At 36.8% G+C, this 22,327-nt stretch overlaps 1 protein-coding gene across 6 annotated transcripts in view; it reads right to left on the bottom strand.

The window, feature by feature from the left end:
* The window catches only part of FERMT2 (FERM domain containing kindlin 2), a 71,290-nt gene that overhangs the window by 10,914 nt on the left and 38,049 nt on the right, over nt 1-22,327 (bottom strand). For 3 of the 6 annotated variants that reach the window (XM_082647148.1, XM_082647149.1, XM_082647151.1), the window contains exons 4-11: nt 19,549-19,683; nt 10,286-10,318; nt 9,727-9,952; nt 9,122-9,224; nt 7,648-7,755; nt 3,890-4,024; nt 3,130-3,179; nt 1,818-1,942 (exon numbers count right to left, since the gene is read on the bottom strand). In XM_082647148.1, coding sequence (XP_082503274.1) covers nt 1,818-1,942; nt 3,130-3,179; nt 3,890-4,024; nt 7,648-7,755; nt 9,122-9,224; nt 9,727-9,952; nt 10,286-10,318; nt 19,549-19,683 — 915 coding nt within the window. The remainder of the gene's footprint in view (nt 1-1,817; nt 1,943-3,129; nt 3,180-3,889; nt 4,025-7,647; nt 7,756-9,121; nt 9,225-9,726; nt 9,953-10,285; nt 10,319-19,548; nt 19,684-22,327) is intronic. The other 3 variants (XM_082647150.1, XM_082647152.1, XM_082647153.1) reach the window with 1 other exon arrangement.

Below are 22,327 nucleotides of genomic sequence, written 5' to 3'. Positions count from 1 at the left end.
ACCGGGACTTAACTTCTCAGTTATAGAAGGAGAAGACTAAGGATGTAATAGGGACAGAGAAGACAGGGGCCAGAAAACAGATTAAGTCTCTAAATCAAGAGTGGACAATTGCAGCTGGTCCTGAGCAGCTACAAAGGGAAGCAAGAGGACAGCTGCAATAGATTTTGAGAGTAAAAAATAATGGTAAAGACTCAAAAGTTAAACTCGTGACTTAGAGAAAAAGACAGTGAGTCTAACTAAAAGTTTTAGGAAAATTACAGAATTTCAACACATGGGCACAGCAATCATCTACCCAGGGCAGAGGTCCTTCTATTTATTAAAATGTGTGTAACTACACAGCAATAGTTCGGATGACTACTGGGCAGAATAGAGAGAGGGGAGAGATTTGGACATCGTGTTGAAATATACTAAAAATATACTAATGCACAATTTACTAAGAAAAATTAAGAATACAGATCTACAGATGTAACTCCAGAGCCCGGAGGCACCTAACGCCTTTCTTAACTGCCTCTCCAACCCCTTAACTCAGGAATTCAAGTCTCACAAGAATGCATCTGGCTGGAATCTAAATCCCACTGGAAATGAGTCTGGAAGATGTATTTTAGTCTTGCAGCTTTGCTGTAAGGGAAGGCACAGTAGAAGGAGTGTGGAGCAGCGAGGAGCCAACCTGCCGCGTCCCCCACCAAGCATGCTGGGTGCCCAGGGCAGCGAGTGCTGGGGAGCCTGTGGAGAGCAGGCTTCCTGGAGGAAGTGGTATCTACACTGGAAGTGAGCTGGCAGTTTTAAGTAACGTCACCGCGAGTGAGAGGCTCATGAACAATCTGCAAGACCAGATGAAGGCTGCAGAGAATCACAGAAAGAGGCAGCAGGATGTCCTCCAGCCACAGAAGAACGAGACCAACCTGGAGAGGGAACTCTCCTACCACCTGAACCACTGCATCCAACAGATGAGAGTGGTGATGGAGCAGTGTGAAGGACCAACAGAACTCACTAAAACCAAATGAAGCTGTAACTCCACAGACCTGAACAGAAAAAAAAAAAGACCAAAACCAGCAGCTCTGACCCTTGGCCAGGCTCAGTCTGGGCCACAGGAAGCAAGCCCACCACAGCTGCCACAGGACCGCAGAAACAGGTCCAGCAATGTGTGCCTCAAGTACCAGCCCCTGTTCTGAGACAGCTTTGGATCTGAAGAAATAAGAGGAAACCAATGAGATTCAGGTTGTCAGCTAGGAGGAGCCTCAGAGGGGTATCCTGGGGCTGCCCCAGGGGCCAGGACGAGAGCAGTGTTGATGACGACGAAAATGTGCAGGGAAGAGGTGTTGGGAAAGGGGAAGAACTCAGCTAAACCCTGCAGGTGGCTAACCCACTGGTGAGCCAGAAAACCAAGAGACTGGGGGCCTGAGCTGGACCAGCTTGTTAGCAGTGAAGGTCAGGAGGATGCTGATGAGGAAGGGAGACCCCAGCAAAAACTGGGAGGAGATGTGACTACAGCACAGATGAGAATGAGGCAGACCCTGAAAATTAAGTGGGCAGCTCCTGCAGAATGAGGAAAACCTAAACGTCCTAATACTGAAGAACAGAAAAGAGACATCATACATTTACTTGGGATAAAAGTACAATCACACACTTCAAGTGAGGACTGCACAGAGATTACAACAAAACATTCATGTGAAATTGAATACTAAACAAAAAAGTACCTAAAGCAGCTAAGAAACTAAAAAACTAAACAACTTTATCCCCCAGCAAAACAAAGTTTATTGAACATTAGCTAACAGATATTCCACCATCAATATTGGTCATTCCAAGGCTTTCCTTACCTCTTAGGTTCATCTGATGAGCTGGTGTGCCACTGGATTCTTCTTTGCTCTTATAGCAAGAAATAGATGTGTCTTTAAAGGTGCACCAGTACTGCTTGTAACCTTTTAGAGTCAGCTTTTTTGGCCTATGTGTCAAACAGAATTAGAAGGAAAAAAAAAAACTTTTGAAATAACTTTATCAATGCTATGTTTTAGCAGCAAAGTTTCACAATGTTAAAAGTCTGAGACCAAGTTTTACATATGCTGAATTCAGTTCCCTTTTGGCCAGTGTGTTATATTCAATGTTGCTCTTACTGGATTTGCCCCTCCTTTCTCAATCTACTCAGGAAGATCTTACAGTGAGTGGGCAGAGGAAGACAGTAAGGCAAACATTCCAGTATTTCTGTCAGTTGTAGCTGTCCCTATCACTAGCAGGTCACATGGGAAGCATAGGAAAATAAAGGTGAAGTAAATGTCAATGATTGGAAGGTTCCTAGGTCCTGTAATTACCTGCAAGTTCATGATGTCCATAGGGCTGCCTTTGGAGCCTCTCTAAACAAGCAAGTTTACCTGGCAAGACTAAAGTGAGGGAAGTGCTTATCTCTCAGGCATGTATTCAGTGGTGACTTATCTCTCAGGCATGTATTCAGTGGTGACTTTAACTTGTCACTCCAATGTCAAACAGGAAGCATGAGGAAAAGTGCAGGTAGGTAAAAAAGGTGTGTAAAGGGAGAACAAAGTAGGGTAGGGAGCAGCATTTGAAATTGTGCCATTAGCTCAGAAATGTTACATATGTGGAGCTGTTATATGTTCACCTACAGTAAATGGTTTATTCCAAAATGGCTTTATATCTTATATTCCACATCACCTCCTTTCCTCTTTCTGCCTTAATGCCTAGCGCTCTTGATTCTGTGGAGTATGACTAGATCGACAGTTTAAAAGTCTAGGTAAGATACACTGGAACCTTGTTATAAAATGTCCCATCACCAAATGAATAGAATTCAATAGATTCTGGGGCTCTAAACAAAGAAACAGCCACTGACAACAGCAGTTCATCATGTACTGCTTTCACCCAGACGGGATGCTTTATACTGATATGCCACTGTATGTTTCAGAATCTGTATGATGCAATCCATCTAGGTTTACACAATCTCCTCCCCCACCTTAAGGAAAATGTTTATCAGATAAAACAACTTAATAAGTACTGCAATTTTAATTTGGTAAAGATGGTTATTTTCCCTCATTTGCCAGAGTAAATTTCAAAAATGTGAACGTGGCTATAAAACTGACATTTATTCATTAATATTTGGAATTCCTCCCCCTTTGTACTTACTTGAAAACTTTAATATAGTCAGCAAGTTCAGGAATGGAAGTGATGTCCCCCTAGGAAAAGAATTAAATCATTTTTTTCTCATGAAAACAAAATCTGAAACTCTACTGTTTAGTATCTGATATCAAGAACCAGCTTATTCAGTAAACAAGGAAAGTTACATAAAATACAGATTATAAAGATTTTAAAGGTACAATCACATTATATGGTCACATAGTACAATACAATGGTATTTTCAAATGGCATAAAAAGCTATTAAAAATTTGATCAAAATAGAAATTTATACAACCCACAAGAATATACTGTTGATTTTAATATAGCTAAAACTGCTTATAGCTGCATAAGCAGTAACTGTAACAGTCCATAAAATAGTGTTTCTTCTGTAATAACTAACACCTAAGCATTTAAAAATTTTCCTGAGATCTATTTTTCTCTTCTTTTTGTCATATTGCAAATTTGGAGATCACTAAATGGATTTTACCATGACTTGAGATTAATTTTTCCTCTCAAGAAACATTCTCCCACTACTTGTAAGAGAATGTGCAGACTGTCAAGATCTATCTTTACTGTGTTGGAAGCACTAGACACTAGAACAATACTAATGTTAAAAATTTCCCTGAAAGTTTCTGGAAAATTGATGTCTGTATTTTCTAAAGCACTAAATATTTCTCTGTATCCCCCAAACACTTCATGAAAACCTAATTCCACAGAAAGGTATAAATATCAGTTCAAACTAAATCAGTAGGTAAAAGATTCACCCTACCAAAATTGTTGATGTTTTACCCCCTTCCAAAGTAATCTCCAGGTCTGAAAGGGCAGCATCAACTTCATCCACTTCTTTGTCACTGTTGTTCAAATGATTCTCTGATGTCATGATCGACAGCTTATTGATATGATACTGAAACCAGAAGTGGTATTTTATTTAAATGATTGTTCTAACTATAAATTTTAAAATGAGATATTATCTGTATCTATACTGAATGTCTTTCATCACCTAATCTGAAAAGCTAAACGTCTCTAAGAATTAGAAGGATAGGAAAATAATGGGCATGGCACCTGAAATCAGTGTCCTAAACCTGCTAATAAATGTTTACTCAAAAAAGTAGGGTCCCTGGACAAATACAAATGAATTCAGTTTGGGTGTCCCTAGGATTTAGAGGGTTAACACCTCTCCCACTGAACTCTACATGAGCAGAGACTTTTTTTAAAAAAGAATAAATTTATTAAAAAAAAAAATGTATTTATTTTTGGCCGCACTGGGTCTTCGTTGCTGTGCACGGGCTTTCTCTAGTTGTGGCAAGCGGGGGCTACTCTTCGTTGTGGTGCACAGGCTGCTCATTGCAGTGGCTTTTCTTGTTGCAGAGCACGGGCTCTAGGCACGCGGGCTTAAGTAGTTGTGGCTCGCGGGCTCTAGAGCGCAGGCTCAGTAGTTGTGGCGCACAGGCTTAGTTGCTCTGTGGCATGTGGGATCTTCCCGGACTAGGGCTCAAACCTGTGTCCCCTGCACCGGCAGGTGGATTCATAACCACTGCGCCACCAGGGAAGTCCACGAGCAGAGACTTTTAAGTGTCTTTTTTCCCCCACTGCAGTATTCCACGTCTAAAACGCAGGCTAGAACCAACAAGTATTGGATGAATGAACAGAATATACATAAAGTCTTCTGTAGAAATGGATTAACATTGGTTACCTTATATTACTACTATTATCCAGCAGAGGAAATTTAGTTATCACTATTATGTTGAAAACTAAAGTTCCACTTTCCCCCATCCTCAATTCAATGCTGAAAACCTGATCAGAGAGAGATGACATTTACCTTCTCATTCATACATTAGAATAAGGTAGAATATGTTTATATGGGAATACATATACCACCGACACACGTGAATACTCCCATATATATATATGTGTATATATATATATATGTATTTGTGTATATATAATGAGTAGTGATAACTCCTCCTATATGTAGATAGAAAGATCTTTGGGTATAGAAGTAGTCATGATTTTAAATACACTTAGGTAAGTGGTTTAAAACAAATATTAATGATTAGATTTTGATGCTAAACTTTAGAGAGGTTTTATACAAAGTTAAGCAGAACTTTTAAATCACTTAATCAGTTACCTTTCAAAGCACTAAGTAGCAATCCATATTCCTGAAGGACTCATTCACTGAATACAATCTATTCATGGGAACATTTAGTGAACTAATCCTGAGGCCAAATATCAACATTCCTCTGTATTTTAAGATGTAGTGAATTAGTAATGACTACTCTCTGGCTATATCTTCAGTTGTGCTGAAATGAGATCCTTACAGTGGTAGAAATTTTCATATTCACAAATCATGAAGAAAAAGGCAGGGTGAGGCGCCCAGGCAGTGGCCGCAAATATCAGAGCATATTAAGAAGCATATGGAGAGCTGGTTAAAAATATAGATGCTCAGGTTTGTTCACCCCCAGAGATTCTGATTCAGCAAATATGGGGTCCAGCCTGGAATCTGCATTTTTTACTAAGTACCTTAGATGATTCTGATGCAAAAGGTCCTTCTGAGTTATACTGGAGAAATCCTGGATGTGAATGGGACTGGTCATAAAATCCAGTTTTGATTTCAAAGGGGCATGGAGTATCTGTTAAATGTTACAATACATGATTGGACCTAAATACTTGAAAAACAGTGTTACTAACTTACCTAATTTAATTTTTTTTATCCACAGCTTCTTACTTTGCATTATTTTGTTTCTTTTTACTATTGTAGACTTATTTTACACAAGGAACCAGAAGCTCTAAGGAGAGAATAGTTCAGATTGTAACCTATGTCTAAAATAAAAAACCCTAGGCATCTCCTTGCCATACTTTCAGAGTTTCCCCCTTCTTGTACTGGATGGTTTCCAAGAGGCTTTGGGTCAGTCTCTTGGAAGGCTTCCAACAACTCAGGGGATTTGTAGTCCAAAATTGTCTCAATGAATCTATATTCTAAAATGGTCCAGGAAAGCTATGCTTTGGGGCATTCAGTCTCCATGAATTAAAATCCATGGTTCTGAGGTGTTTTTCACTGAATCGAAATGGAATATCTAATGTTTATTGGGTTGGGGTGGGAGTTGGGCAAAGCTGAAGAATAATCCCATTTCTATGACAGTATGACTGTGTGTATACTCATTCAACAAATAGTTTTGAACACCTATGTGCTGGGATATATCTGTTGGCTTTTTAAAAAAATGCATTATTTTTATAATAAAAAGATAAGAAATACTATATAAGAAAACCTGTGGTTTTCCCCACATACATTTTACATGTATTATTATTCTGTCATTAGCAAAACTTTCACTAGAAAATTATGAGCCCATACTCTAAGTGAGAAAGATGTAGAGAGAACACTATATAAAACCAAGTGAGATAACTCTGAACAAAATTGCTCCAGAATTTAATTAAAGGAATTCTTCAGGTAGTCTGAATCACCCACAAACACAATATGAGAGTCTTAACTGATTAAGCATGTCTCTAGAAAATAACTAAACTAATTCATCTGTCATTACCAATTTTCCCTGTCTGGGCTTCATTTTGATTCCCTTCTTTCAGTGTGTAAAACTAAGGAAAAATGAGCTGCTCTTCCTCTCTAAAGGACAACTTTTTTGAGTCTTAACTGAGAAACTCTTCTGGGTACATAAAAACATTTGGAAGATTGAGGGCATTTTTATTTGTGTTCTAAGGAAAAAATTAAATCATTGTGATAGTGAAAGATATTCATAACTGAATGTCAACCTTGCTTCCAGTACTTAAATAGAATTCCACCATAATCTGAGAACACTCGCCAAAGCCTCACGCAGATATCTGAAACTATTAATCTAGAAAAATTCATCTAGTGGTCAATCAGACCTCAGTGTCTCCAAGAATGATTTGTGGATGCCACCTTAATATTACTTTACCAGTGGGAACAGCAGTAATGAAGTGGGCAATTAATTTTTTAATAAGCCCTACTGTAATTCTGAAACAGGTGGTAAGCAAGAACCACATTTGGAAAAATACTAGTTTAACATTAGCTACCTACTTCTTAAGGATTACCATTCTAAAAACTTATCTATGTTTAGTTTCACTAGTCTCTTAAAATTTTATCATCTTAAAAGGTATTAATTTCTGCCATAGCCCATTTTACAAATATTACCATCCCCAGTTATTTATCAAGTTATGCAAAGCTTCATTTCAGAAATCTGATTCTTAATATAAATTTTATTTCCAGGGGAAAATTGGACAGTTTTAAGCTTATATACATCTAGGGGTGGAAGGATATTTTTCTCCTACAGGATACAGAAAAGTAACTATTAAGTATACCACTAATCTCTTACGTAAGACAAAAATTAAATTAAATTCACACATATTTTGCCTTCTAAGTGTCTGTTCACTTTCTACATAGCAAAAAGTAAAACACTACCTATCAGAATGCTACTGGAATTACTATGCCTCTTTACCATTTAAATAATCCCCTACCCTTTCCCCCGAAAAGTCCCATTTACCAATACTCGCCACTACCTGCAAGGCTGCAAACATCATCATTTCTTCTTCGGTGCATTCAATTTCTTCCAAGAGAATAGCCCATTTGGCCTGCTCATAAAGCTGATTAATTCTGATTGCATCATACTGCAGCAAAAGAGATACAATTCTTTTGTAATATATTACCTTTTACATTAACAATAAGGGAAAAAACTACCTATAGGGTTACGTATCCCTAAATATATCCACATCTAATTTTTCATTAAAAATGGCATTAAAATATGCCATAAGATTTTTACATATTCAGTATGAGAAGCAGATTCTGTATGTTATTTTCCAGGGAAAAAAACATTAGGTATTACAGACCTTAATAAAAGGAATTTAACTTGAAGACATTAAAGTAAGGTAGAACTGACTGTTTTTCAGTATTGTTGTTGCAATTTACCACACTAACATGTCATAATCAGACAGTAAGTTAATTATTTCGCGGAACATCTTGCTCACTGTGGAAAAGCATACCCAGACAAAGTGGCAGGTCCTTGGAAACAGTAATTATTTTAAGAATCCAAAATAGAGGGCATACACAAACACACATAAGCACACACACACATTTGTAGAAAAGATTTACTTAAATGTTACTGAATTACCCATTTAGTTACGTTAATAAAAATCAATAGTAATACTGTAACAACACTATCTTAGAATGGTAACAAAATACATAGCCCCCTCCCACCCCATGCAAATATAACTATGTTCCCAGAACAGCTTTGGCTTTACCACAATTAGGTACGATATAGCCTAAAAAGAGATTAAAATGATTTTTTGTAATTCTACTATATACATTTTACTGTTGTATGAAGAATTATTTAAGCACATAATTTAAAATGATAAATACATACATTAAAATCTAGGCTATAATCTAGACATGAAAAGGATGAGAAGCAGACAAGAGAGGTCCCCTCACCCGCAAGGATGACATGAAAGCAAAACACTCAAATCTCTGTGCCATGTGTTTTCTGGGGGAAAACATTCCAGATCTCTACAGCAAATTTGAATCTTATCAGAAAGGCAAAGTACTTCAGTAGCACAGATGATGCCAACCATCTGATAGTAAAAACATATTACAATGTTTGGCTATTAAATTGAGAGAAATATAGACTTAAAAAGAATTTTTTTTTGAAGCAACATCTTCTGGGATATATAATTATGTACAGTTGAAGAGAGATGTTAAAAGAAAACACATTAACTTTACCAATTCCGTAGTACCTAACTAGTTCCTTTAAAATACAAATCAACCAAAAGCTCAATTCTTTAACAAAAAGAAAAGGGTTTAGTTATGCTTCCAACTTACTAAAACAACAGACTACTTTAAAATACAGGTGTCTTTGTCCAAAGCTTTGAGTTTTTAATATTATTCAGGACTTGCTATATATATCCAAACAATTCCTTACCCCACCAACTTCCAAAAAGCAAACAAAAAGGAAGAAAAGATATCCCTCTAAACCCTCGGTACCTTTGGATTCAAATCAAAAAAGCTGTAATACTTGAATCGGAGCAGCAAGGCCTCATTTTCCTTCACATCCTGTTCCATGAGAGATCTTGAGGAATCAAGCCACCTGGACAAATTAACAATAGTGGAACAGAGCAAGACAAAATTAATTCTACCTCTATGTGGATAAAGAAATTCTTAAATTGTATCTATACTTTAAAACTTACTCTTGGTTGGGCGGGATAAATTAGGAGGCTGGGATCAACATATACACACTCCTATTTATAAAATAGATAACCAGCAAGGACCTACTATATAGCACAGGGAACTATATTCAATATTTTGTAATAACCTATAAGGGAAGAGAAACTGAAGAAGACTATATATACATATATACGTACACACACACATATTTATACACACACACATGCTGTATGTATATATAGCTGAACCACTGTATATGTGTGTGTGTGTATATATATATATACACACACACATATATATAAGTGAACCGCTGTGCCGTACAATTGAAACTAACACAATAGTGTAAATTATAACTTCAGTAAAACAAAACAAAAACAACTTGTAAAGTAATTGGTAAACAGCAAAAAAAAACAAAACAAACTTACCCTTGGTTGATTTTTGCTTTGTCAAGAAGGGCTTGAGGCTTGAACATTTTGGCCAAGATTTCCGGTGATGTTATTGGCTGACTGACAGCAAGTATACCAGGGTTGCCTTCTGACAAAGCACTGTCACCGAACCAAGCAGAAGTTGGTGACAAGGGGCTTCCATCATGAGCATCGTAAGTGGGGGTCATTGTTTTACTATAAAGTCCTGGGCTTGAATATATACTTCCTAATAAATAACATGAAAAACAGGTAGTAACTATGAAGTATAGTTATCTTAGTTTTCAGTAATACATGCTATAATGATATAAAGCATACTGAGAAACACAAGCTTCATTCTGGAAGGAAAAGCTTTAGTACATTATTTTACCTCTCTTAAAAACAAGTGAAATTAACTTTACTTGTATAACATTAAGAACATGTATAACAATAAGGTCAAAAAATATAACTAAGTTGGAAACTCTAGGGAAAAAATCAGTTCAAGAGAGTTAGAATATAAGTTAAGGATATTGCTGAAGCAGATAGACCAACACTTTTGTTTTTTAATTGTGCCAAGGCTCACCTTTCAGAGGGCCAATGTAAAGAACATCAGTGCCTATAGAAAAGGAAAGAAAGGAATTCAGAAGGTAAAGAAAGGCAATAATAGAAGACAGAAACAAAGAATGAAAATGAAAAGAAAATGGGAAGAAGAAAATACAGATTTTTTCCTAATTGTGAATCATAAACTGAAGTAAATATTCCAAGTGTATTTAAGAGTAAAGAACCTTAGAAGCTATAATCTAAGTAAAACAAGTTTTGTCCAATTCAGAACAATGAGGTTGGGCTTCCCTGGTGGCACAGTGGTTAAGAGTCCACCTGCCAATGCAGGGGACACGGGTTTGAGTCCTGGTTTGGGAAGATCCCACATGCCGCAGAACAACTGGGCTCGTGTGCCACAGCTACTGAGCCTGCGCTCTGGAGCCCGCATGCTGCAACTACTGAAGCCCACGCACCTGGAGCCTGTGCTCCACAACAAGAGGCCACCGCAATGAGAAGCCCGTGCACCACAATGAGGAGTGGCCCCCGCTCACCGCAGCTAGAGAGCCCTTGCAGCAATGCAGCCCAATAAATAAATAAATAAATATAATTTTTTTAAAAAGTCATTAAAAAAAAAAGGTTGTGCTCTAGTCATGTGTTAGTGACAAACATGTATACATCTATCACCCTTTGAAATCACTGTACCCTGTTTTAAGATGGCTCAATGTAACTGAATAAATTCACATAAATTAAGGGAATAATTTTCTCAGTGAATAGCTAAACTGGCTCCAACAGATTTACAAATAAAGTATTCGAGCAAAGGGATATATAAATATTGCCCTAGAAAGAGGCTAACAAGGTGCATTTTACAATTAAACCCCTGAAGCTGTAGAGATACTGTCTTTTTAATCTGCTTTCTCAGTGTTAAAGGGCTAGGTATGTAGTAGAGGCAACATTAAAAAAAATTGTTGAATTAGTCCACTGATGATCTATCCTCTGTCATCTAGACTACAAAAGTTAAGGAGATTAAATTAAGACTTTAAAAAAATTCAGAATGACATTAAGTAAAAGCACCCCTTCAAAGTTCTAACTCTGTTAATATATTTTATCCTGTAGTCATAATTTTAAAAAGAAAATGTGTAAATGGGTGTCACACTGTTAATGGATGATGTTAATGGAATGGCTGTTTTCCTTGACTAATTTAGGAATATGCTTAGGAATTTCTCTCCTTTCATCTCTAATGACATACCACCCCCAAACACACAATGATAGAAACAATTACCTATGAAAAAGTGCTGGTAATGCTAGAGATTTTTGAAGTTGTCAAGATAGAGTCTAGGAAGAGAACACAAAGTGGAAAAAAAAAAAAAAAACTCTTACTAGCCTCTGAGTATCTGATTTGATACCCCTAAATGTATTCTCCCAATGGATGCTTAAAACAACTTGTAGAGTGTGAACATTGTTAAATAAGCAACAAAGAAAGCTGTGAATGCTCCTTTTCAGCCTTCAAGGAAGAACACTGGGATACTTAGTTGTACCTTTAAAAGCAAGAACCTTAAACTACAAGGGCATTTTCTGAAAGAGTTACTTATTAAAAGGGCTGAAAACATTACTCCAGCTCATCTGGGCAAAGAATAATTCTGCTATAGGGAGCATACATGTAAATACGGTGTGGAAAAATAACATTACCTTCTAGGCAGAATCGTCTCATTGTTTATTTCAAAGATCTAGCAAACAAATCTTTTACTAAACATGTCAGAATACTGACTGAAAATTCATTCCTGGTATGAACTATAATTACTATTCAGAATTGAGTAAAGTTAGAATTGATTTATAAACTTCTTTATGAAGTTTCTAAAACAGAAAATATATTCCCCTACATTACACATCATTTAATAGAATCAGTCACCCAATCAATTCCCTTCCCTCTTATTTACCTATACTTTGTGTAATCTACACGTCGTATCTGATCACTTCATTTTTCCCGTTTGTTCTTTTTTGTTAGGCAATCTACAGTAATAACTCATTTAATGTTCCCAACAAACCTATTATTCTCATTTCAGAGGAGCAAACTGAGGCAAGGAGAAGTTAATATACATGTCCAATGTCAAGAGCTATTAAGTTGCAGAGCCAAACTGTAAATCAGCAGTCTGACTGCAGCTAAATACACTGCCTCCCAGGTACCATAACTTATTTAAGCCATTCCCAGTTGGTGTGCATTTATTCATTTTAGAGTTTTATTATTGATGTCACTACTGCTATTGCAAACAGTGCCTTCCAATAAACAGTTCTGTACCTATTCCCCAGTTCTAGCGGCATTGCTGGGTCAGAGGGTATGTGTGTTTAAGTCCCAGTTCAGTGATAATCCCAACCAGCCTGTATTCGTGATTGCCCAATTTAAGCCGTATTTGAAGCAGAAAACTAATACAGGGTAAGATGAACTAGCAATAAAATATGAGTTTGCTGAACAACATGCAATGATAACTTAAAAACTATAAGGATGAGAAACAAAGACTTCAATAAGCACTACAGTCTTGGGACGCCTACTATAAATATTAAAAACCCAATGTAACCTAATAGCTCCTGAGAGTATCCCTATATTTTAATAGAGTAGAATCTGCCTCATAACTTAGTGATTATATACACATATATCCTTTTCTAAAAAATACTAAAGTATTTAATACACTTAAGAAATTTTTCCATCAAGGTATCTAGCTCATACCATACTTAGAAAACACATTACAGGTGAATTAAAAATATGAATATTGATATTACAGATAAAATATATAAATATGAAATAATTATAAAGGTATTAAAAGGAAATATAGAAAATTTTCTGTAATATTTGTGAAGATTTTATTAACAGTGAAAACAGAGAACTACAAAATAAATGCCAGATTTGACTACATAAAAATGTAAGACTTTAGTATAGTAAAAAAGAGCACAGACAAACTTAAATACAGAATGCCAGTATAGGGAAAATACTTATCACATCAAAAGATTAGTATCACTAAAACAAAAACACACATAAAAGAAAATGGACAAAGTCCATAACTGAAAATTAAGAAACAGGAATGGCTAATAAATATATGAAATATTATTCAACTATTGTTCACACTCAGTGTTTACCAGGGAAATAAAAAAGTAATTCTGAGATACCTGTCACACTGGCAAACATTTTGTAAAGATTTACAACATTCAGTATTGGGCAGAATGTCGGAAAAGGGGCACTTTCATATACTGTTGATGGGAGTGCAAAGCCGTCGCCTTCATAACTCTTCCTCGGAGTACAGTCAACCCTTGAAGAATGTGCAACCACATTTGAACTGTGTGCGTCCACTTACATGTGGATTTTTTTCAATCCTAAATACTACAGTACTACACGATCTGTGGTTGGTTGAGTCTGTGGATGTGGAACTTCGGGTATGGAGGGGTAACTACAGGTTATACACATATTTTCGATTTCGAAGAAGGTTGACCTCCCAACCCCACATTGTTCAAGGGTCAACTGTATGTCTGAATCTTGGAGAAACTTTCTGGAGTATATCTGACAGAGAAATTAGATACTAGTTAGCTAGAGAAACAGTTAAATGTAGTTCTTCTACATGGAAAAATTTGACACTATATACAAAGAAGTAGGGAGACCTCTACTCTGACACACAAAAAGATCACCAAAACATACTGGTCAATGAAAAAACTCATACTGCAGAACAAATATATAATATATATGTCTCTCATTAATGTTATAAAAACAAAACTAGACATGCAAGTAGATATAAAACATATAGAAAAGGTACTGGCAACTTGTACTCCAACTGTTTACAATATAGTTATACACAGTGATTAAGAAATGGCTACTTTTTGATAGGGAGTACCAAGGGAATAAACTGAAGTCAAATTTTCAGCTTTGGTTTAGTACATGTCCTATACTATGGTACTTTCTTTTTTATAATGAGGCTGTACTAATGTATAACTTTTGTAATTAAAAAATGATATAGGGGCTTCCCTGGTGGTGCAGGGGTTGAGGGTCCGCCTGCCAATGCGGGGGACATGGGTTCGGCCCCTGGTCCGGGAAGATCCCACATGCCATGGAGCGGCTGGGCCCGTGTGCCACAACGACTGAGCCTGCGCTCTGGAGCCCGTGAGCCGCAACTGCTGAGCCCGTGAGCCACAGCTACTGAGCCCGCATGCCACAACTACTGAAGCCCACGTGCCTAGAGCACGTGCTGCACAACGAGAGAAGCCACCGCGGTGAGAAGCTGGTGCACCGCAACGAGGAGTAGCCCCCGTTTGCCGCAACTAGAGAGAGCCCCCGCGCGCAACAACAAAGACCCAACACAGCCAAAAATAATAAATAAATAATACAATAAATAAATTTATTTAAAAAAATGATATAAAGTCCATTAGTATGTATCACTGAGTAAAAAAAACACAAATTATAAATGCATGTATAACACAGTCCCACTTTCATCATTAAAAACAAAAACATAATTCTGTAATATTTGAATTTTTACTATGAGCATGCATTACTTTTATAATTTTTTTTTTGGCCACGTCGCACAGCTTGCAAGATCTCAATTCTCCAACCAGGGATTGAACCCAAGCCACAGCAGTTAAAGCCCAGAATCCTAACCACTAGGCCACCAGGGAACTCCCATTGCTTTTAGAATTAAAGAATTGTTTTTAAAAAAATTTTTTTATGTTTAAAATGGCAAATTCCAGTTAGGAAAAATGGCATCCTGCATGGTGATTTTCTTGACAGTGCCAAGCAAGTTAAGTACTGAGTACTGATTACTTTCTCTATTACTTTAGGACCCAGACTTTTCCTTTGTCTAGCTGCTTTTAAGATTTCTTAGGAAAGTTTCTAATGAAGTAACTTCCTATTTCTATTTACATAATAAATCCTGAAATTGGTAGTCTGTAAGTCAGTACTATAAAGTTAATTCTTACTTGGAAAAATTGTTTCTCCCAGACATGGGATCAGGCTACTTAAATGGTTCCCTCCTCACAGTTATTTGGAGATTAGATATTTACCTAGTTACAGCTATGAAGTGGCAAAGGACTCAAGAGTGTATCACTTGAGTACAGTCTGTAAGCGAGGTATTTAAAAACTGAGAATTTTATCATAATTCTGTATAAGAGTTTGACTAAAGTCTGAGAATCATTAATTCACTCATGACGCTTTACCTCTTGAAACATTACTTTTAAAAAAAGCTTTGTTGAGGTATAATTTACACACCAATATTTTATCAAATGTTTGTATTAGAATTCATAAAATATTTACTTTAAATGTTATAATTGGAGAGATGATGTTACATAATGGTTAGAAACATGAGTGCTAGAGCCAGAGCAACCTGGATTTGAATCCTAGCTATGTCCCTAATTAGCTTTGTGACCTTGGGCAAATTACTTAACCCTTGTAATGTTCTTTCCTTGTAAGTAAAATGGGGATAATGCCACCAGAATCATAGGTGTTCTGTGAGGATAAAATGAAAGATAATGTATGTAATAAATAATAGTCATCACTTATTGAATATATACACACATATATATAATTGTTAACCATGCTCACACTGAGATGGCTCACAATTCAAGAAGCACATGGGCACTAAGGGAAACTGAGCCTGTTTCCTCCTCAATAAAATGAAAATTACACCTACTCCTTACCACACCCTGCAGTACAGGAACATCTGTGAAGCACTGAGCACAGTATCTGACACCCCGAAGATATCATAAACTGAGACATATGGACCTGTTGCTAGTTATTATGGGCACAACATGCAAGTGATCATATTTCTCAGTATTTGCTCCAATACTTGACTAACATGACTGATAAATCATAAAGTCATGCAAACTAGATATTTAATATTTGTTTTAAAAATTAATCACATGTTGGGGCTTCCCTGGTGGCACAGTGGTTAAGAATCCACCTGCCAATGCAGGGGACATGGGTTCAAGCCCTGGTCCGGGAAGATCCCACATGTCGCGGAGCAACTAAGCCCGTGGGCCACAACTACTTAGCCTGTGCTCTAGAGCCCGAGAGCCACAACTACTGAGCCCGCGTGCCACAATTACTGAAGCCCGTGCGCCTAGAGCCCGTGCCCTGCAACAAGGGAAGCCACCGCAATGAGAAGCCTACGCACAGCAACGAAGAGTAGCCCGCACTTGCCACAACTAGAGAAAGCTCACACGCAGCAACAAAGACCCAACGCAGTCAAAAATAAAATAAATTAAATAAATAAATTTTAAAAAAAATTAATCACGTTACTTTTCATGTGTATATGGGACTTCTTCTCTACAGATAATCAGTCCTCTACATGTCACTATCTTTGTGTACTTTCTTAGGATTTCACATCAACTCAAATTTTTTTTTAATTTATTTAACTTTTTTTTTTTTTGGCTGCATTGGGTCTTCACTGCTGCACGCAGGCTTTCTCTAGTTGCAGCAAGTGGGGGCTACTCTTAGTTAACGTGCGCGGGCTTCTCATTGCAGTGGCTTCTCTTGTTGCGGAGCACGGGCTCTAGGCACGTGAGCTTCAGTAGTTGTGGCACACAGGCTCAGTAGTTGTGGCTTGCAGGCTCTAGAGCACAGGCTCAGTAGTTGTGGCGTACAAGCTTAGTTGCTCCGCGGCATGCGGGATCTTCCTGGACCAGGGCTTGAACCCGGGTCTCCTGCATTGGCAGGCGGATTCTTAACCACTGCGCTACCAGGGAAGCCCAAATGTTAATTAAACTGCTTGAGTGTAGAAATGTTTTTAATTAAACTGCTTGGGTGTAGACAAATAAAACCTATTTTTTTTTTTAATTCTTTCACTGAAAACACAGTCACTTCACAGACACAAGAGAGCACACATAGTGTATGATTCCATTCACATGAGGTTTAAGAACTGGTAACACTATTCTGTGATGAGAGAGGCAAACAGTGGCTATTTGGGAAAAGGCATGCGAGAGGCCTTTTGGGGTGTCGGTATCATGCTATACGCTACATCAAGTTCTGGGTGGTTACAAGGTATATACATCTTCAAATATTCATCTGTAATTTAAAATCTGTTCATTTTACTGTATGTAACACCTCAATTTAAAACAAGAAAGAAAAGAAACCCATAGTTACTTACTCTTAAAAGATTTGGAGCTTTCCCTTGTCTTAATTCATTATCTTTTGTCTTCAAATTGTATTTTCTTAAAGCACTATATAAAAGCTCTCACTTGCAATTCTAAGACCAATCCTGACTGATTTCAACCCCTCCAAAATCATCCCATAAATATACTTTTCTATGTAGTTCTTTGTCTTAAGAATTAAATGAGTTTCCATTTAAACTAAAAAATAACTTAAAGCAGGGATTTTGTCTACTGTCAGATACCTTCATCTATATAGTCAAGTCTAAATCAGATTTTTTACCTTATTCTAATGACAGACACATTCTTTTATTCTCTTTCACCTCCTAATCTGTAGGCTTCTACCACTACTCTTTCCCCTCATTCCCTCCTCCACATTTTACTGGAATTAAATCTGATATTCTTTCTAAAATAACGATTTGTTCATTTTGTAACATATTCAGAAACCAATGACTCTACAATGCACTAGCCTATATACTCCTCAGCCTGACATTAAATACCCTCCAGTGTGATCCAGAAGTTCCTTGGAGGTCTCTCTTGCATGAATTGGCTCAAATGGTTTATTTACGCGTCTTGTACTTTTCTTTTGCCAGGATGTTCTTTGTTAATATCATTCTTTCTACCAGGATTGCCTTTTCTTCCCATCAAAATCCTAGCCACTGGAATCCTAGCTAATTCACAAACTTACCTCCCCAATCCCAAAACTGAATATACCCTATTTGGAATTGCTTTGTCTTCTGAATTCTTATAACATTATTTTCTGCAACACTCATTTAACATTGATGTATTACCTCCTTAAATACAGTACCTGTAATTGTGCTTTTCAACGAGCCTATAAACTACTTAAGAGTAAGGATTGTCTTATTTCTTGGTATCTCCCAAATGTAATCAGTACATGAGTAGTGACATAAAAGTTACAAGGTATGTAACCTTAGACATTCCTAAACTTACTGTGCCATAATATCTTCATCCTTATATTTGAGTAATAACATAATCCACCTCAATGGGTTGTAGTGAGAATTAAATGAGTTTCCACGAGTAAAGTGTATGAAATAGGTCTGGGCATACATAACCTCTATGTTCACTGTGTACTTTCATTACCATCATCATCACCCCAGAACTTAAAAAACCAGGAATGAACTGAATAGTAAAATTAGTTTACTTATTTGCTGCTGGGATCTATCCTAAGAAATGGATTTGTAAATGTGTGGCCAATGGAAACATGGGAAACTAATTTCCTGGGACTAAAGAACCATGTAATCTAATTAATTAGTCATCTAGCTTCTCAAAAGACACTGCCTACGTTCCTATTGCGTGCCATATGCTGAGTTGGGTCCTGGTAACAAAAAGGTAAGAAACAGTCTCTTCATGCAGGGGCTCACGATTATTAGGGGAGAACATGTAGTATAATACCAAACACAGAAAAGTCTGGTGACTTATGACAGAAGGATAACCTAATTCAGGTCAGGGAGGTAATAGAAGGAAATCTGAGAAAGCTTCTTAAAGGAGCAACACCTTAAAGGGAAAAGAGAGGCACTAAGAGACCAGCATATGCAAAGCATAGAGACAGTTTTAAGTAACCTGATAAAAACAATAATGTCTTAACTAAATACTGGTGGTTTTCACAAAATACCCAAAAAATGGAACTAAATGCTAAAAAAAAAAAAACTGTCCAATTTCCACAAAGCAAAGAACTGAGGCCAGTTAAGGTACTGTCTCCTTTTGACTCTCCCTGAGCAGAGAACCAGCTTTTCTTTTTATTGACGCGACTGCTACCACCTGACATGACGATCTGCACATAACAGACTCTGGTGATGATTTCAAGATCGAGGGAAAAGATGCTGAGGGAGAGTGTTCTTTAACTTGACCACTCTCCTGGCCTACACAGTCCATTTATCCCAATATCAAAAACACAGAGGGAGACATACTGTATAGCACAGTACATACTATACACAGTATATACTCAATATTTTTTAATAACCTATAAGGGAGAAGAATCTGGAAAAGAATATACATATTCTTTTTCTGATTTACACACACACGTGTATGTGTGTATAAATGAATCACTGTGCTGTACACCTGAAACTAACACTATATTGTAAATCAACTATACTTCAATTAAACACATACACACACACAGAGGCATATAGTCCATGGTTCTCACACTGAGCCCATGCTTAGTCAAAGCCTTACCAGATCCGGGAGTGATAAGAGGCCCCTCTAACTCAAGTGCCTCATCTTCAGACTGGTCATCTAGCTTTTTCTTTTTTTTCTTTGTTGGATCTCTGGGTTTTTTCAATAGAGAAAGCTCTTCAGGGTGTCTGATATCTGTTAAAATAAAAAAACATTATTTTACTAGCATAACAGAAAATTTAAACACATTACACTTGGTAAATCTGTTAATCCATTCAAGAAAAGAATTTGTAATTTCCTTCTGTGTATGTGTGTGTGTGTGTGTTTTGCCAGATACTAATGCTATGCAAAAGATTGGAGTATGACACTTTTAAAGACAATATACCAAAGCACTCTTAATTCATAACTATCCAATAAATGTAGTTACCTCAAAGTAGAAAGATAATAATCTACTAGGGTACAGAAAGAAAATACTGGAACTCTTATTTACATATTTTTAAATACAAAACTGTAAGAAATTAAGGTTTATATTATATGGTAGCCCTCATTCATTCTGTATGCCATAAGTTAACACAAGATATGTGAAGTAAATGTAAAGAAAATACTTTCCCATCATTACCAAATCTCAAAATTTTAGTCGACTCAAACTTTTCTACCTTGATATCAAATGGCTACAAGTTTTTGTGTTTATTCTATTCATTTTCATGTGAAGAACCTGATGAGAAGCAAAATGGTTACAGGAAAGTAACAAAAAGAATTAAAATGACCCAAATAAGTATAAATATCACATTACATATTATATATTATATACCATGTTCATAAATTGCAAGAATGGTTAAGAAGTCAGTTCCCCCAAAACTTAGCTAAAGATTCAATGGAATTCTAATCAAAATTCCAGCTTATTCTTTTGAACAAGTTGATTGTAGAATCGTTCTCATTTCCTTATAAATTTTATGAGTCAAAGCAATTTAAAATAAAGCTGGAAGACTTATACCACCTGATTTTAAGACATCATAAAACTACAGCAATTAAAACAGTGCAATTACTGGCTAAATGATAAGACGTATAAATGAATGGAATAGAAGAGAGGACCCAGAAACAAACCCAGATACAGGCGGTCAATTATTTTGGACAAAGGCGTCACAGCAATTCAAGGGAAAAGGGAAATCTCTTTAATAAACAGTGCTAAACAAGAGATTCATGTATTTTTCTAAAAGAACGTTAGCCCTCACCTAACACAATGTGCAAAAATTAATTCTAAGTGTATCATAGACCTGAAAGAAAATTTAAGTAGACAAAGATTTCTCAGATAGGACACCCACACCCCCCCATAAAAAAACTGCCCTTTACTACAAGAAAACAACACCACCACCACCCACCACCACTCTGCTCCTTGAAAGACTGTTAAGAAAACAAAAGGCAAGCTGTGTATTGCGACAAAATATTCACAAAATATGCATATCTGACAAAGGAGTTGTATCCAAAATACATAAAGAACCCATACAACTCAATAATAAGCAGACCAGTGGGCTAAAGAGTTGGACAAGCACTTCACCAAAGAATACATAAGAATAAACAAGAAGCATATGCGAAGATGCTCAACATTACTGGTCAGGGAAGTGCAAATTAAAACATATACACCCATCAGAGTGGCCAACATTAATAAAACTGATAATACCCAGTGTTGGTGAGGATGTGGAAGAACTGGAACTCTCATAACCAGCTGTTGGGAATGTGAAATGAGAATTTTTGAAAACAGGCAGTTCCTTATAAAGTTAAACATATACAACTCAGACACTCCACTCCTAGTTGTTTACTTAAGACAATGAAAAGCATATTTGTAAGCTTTACTCACAAAAGCCAAAACTGGAAATAACCCAGCTGGATAAACAAAATGTGATCCTTTCATATCAGTGGAATACTACTCTTACAACGTAACACAACTCATCAGTGAAAAGAAACAAACTATTAATACATGCAATAACCTGAATGTATCTCAAAATCATTATCTTAGTGGAAGAAGCCAATTAGAAAAGGGTATATGCTGCATGATTCCATTCACAATATCCCAGAAAATGATAACAAATCTATAGTGACAGAGCAGAGCAATGACTGTTAGGCTAGAGTTTGAGAGCTAACGGAAATGTTCTATATCCTGATTGTGGTAGTTTCAGAGATGTAAGCATCTGTCAAAACTCATCCAACTGTACACTTTAAATGCGTGCAGTTTATTGTACATCAATTATACCAAAATAAAGTTAATTAAAAAATAAAGAGGGTAAGGAGAGGGAGAGCAAAGAAAAACAATAAAAGAAAAAAGCAGCAAAAAAAAGAAGCACTAGGTCATATCTCACAGTGTTTGGTGGCACTACCCCATATGTCACAGACAACAAAATCCAAGTCGCTGCATAACTCGTAATGATGCAGACTGCTAAGTCACTGGATCAGAATTTGACAGGGGGTAGTTTGTACCTTCAGGAACCCACAGTACTCACTAGATTCAATCCAGCGTTACAAATTCAGGAAGCTTTTTATCAGTAGGGGAACTCAAACTAGGGTGGACCACACCTGCTGCAGCGCTGATGAGGCATTTGAGGCAGAAGCACACGGCCAAACTACCTGGATCTCAGCTCCACTATTTATGAGCTGTATGACTTGGGCAAGCTACTTATTAGCCTGCCAGCATCCAAGTTTCCTCAGCTGTAAAATGAGACTAATACTACCGCAGGAGGTTTTTTGTGAAAATTCAATGATTAATATGGGTAAAGTTTCTTGCACAGGGCCTGACAAGTACTTTGTAAGTATTAAGTATTAATGGTTTTTTCCTAATTTTAAAAAG

This window comes from Grampus griseus (genome assembly GCF_964374135.1).
Source record: "Grampus griseus genome assembly, chromosome: 2".
NCBI classification, from domain to species: Eukaryota; Metazoa; Chordata; class Mammalia; order Artiodactyla; family Delphinidae; genus Grampus; species Grampus griseus.
Note: the sequence above shows the minus strand (reverse complement) of the source record. Positions and strands in the feature narration are given on the sequence as shown.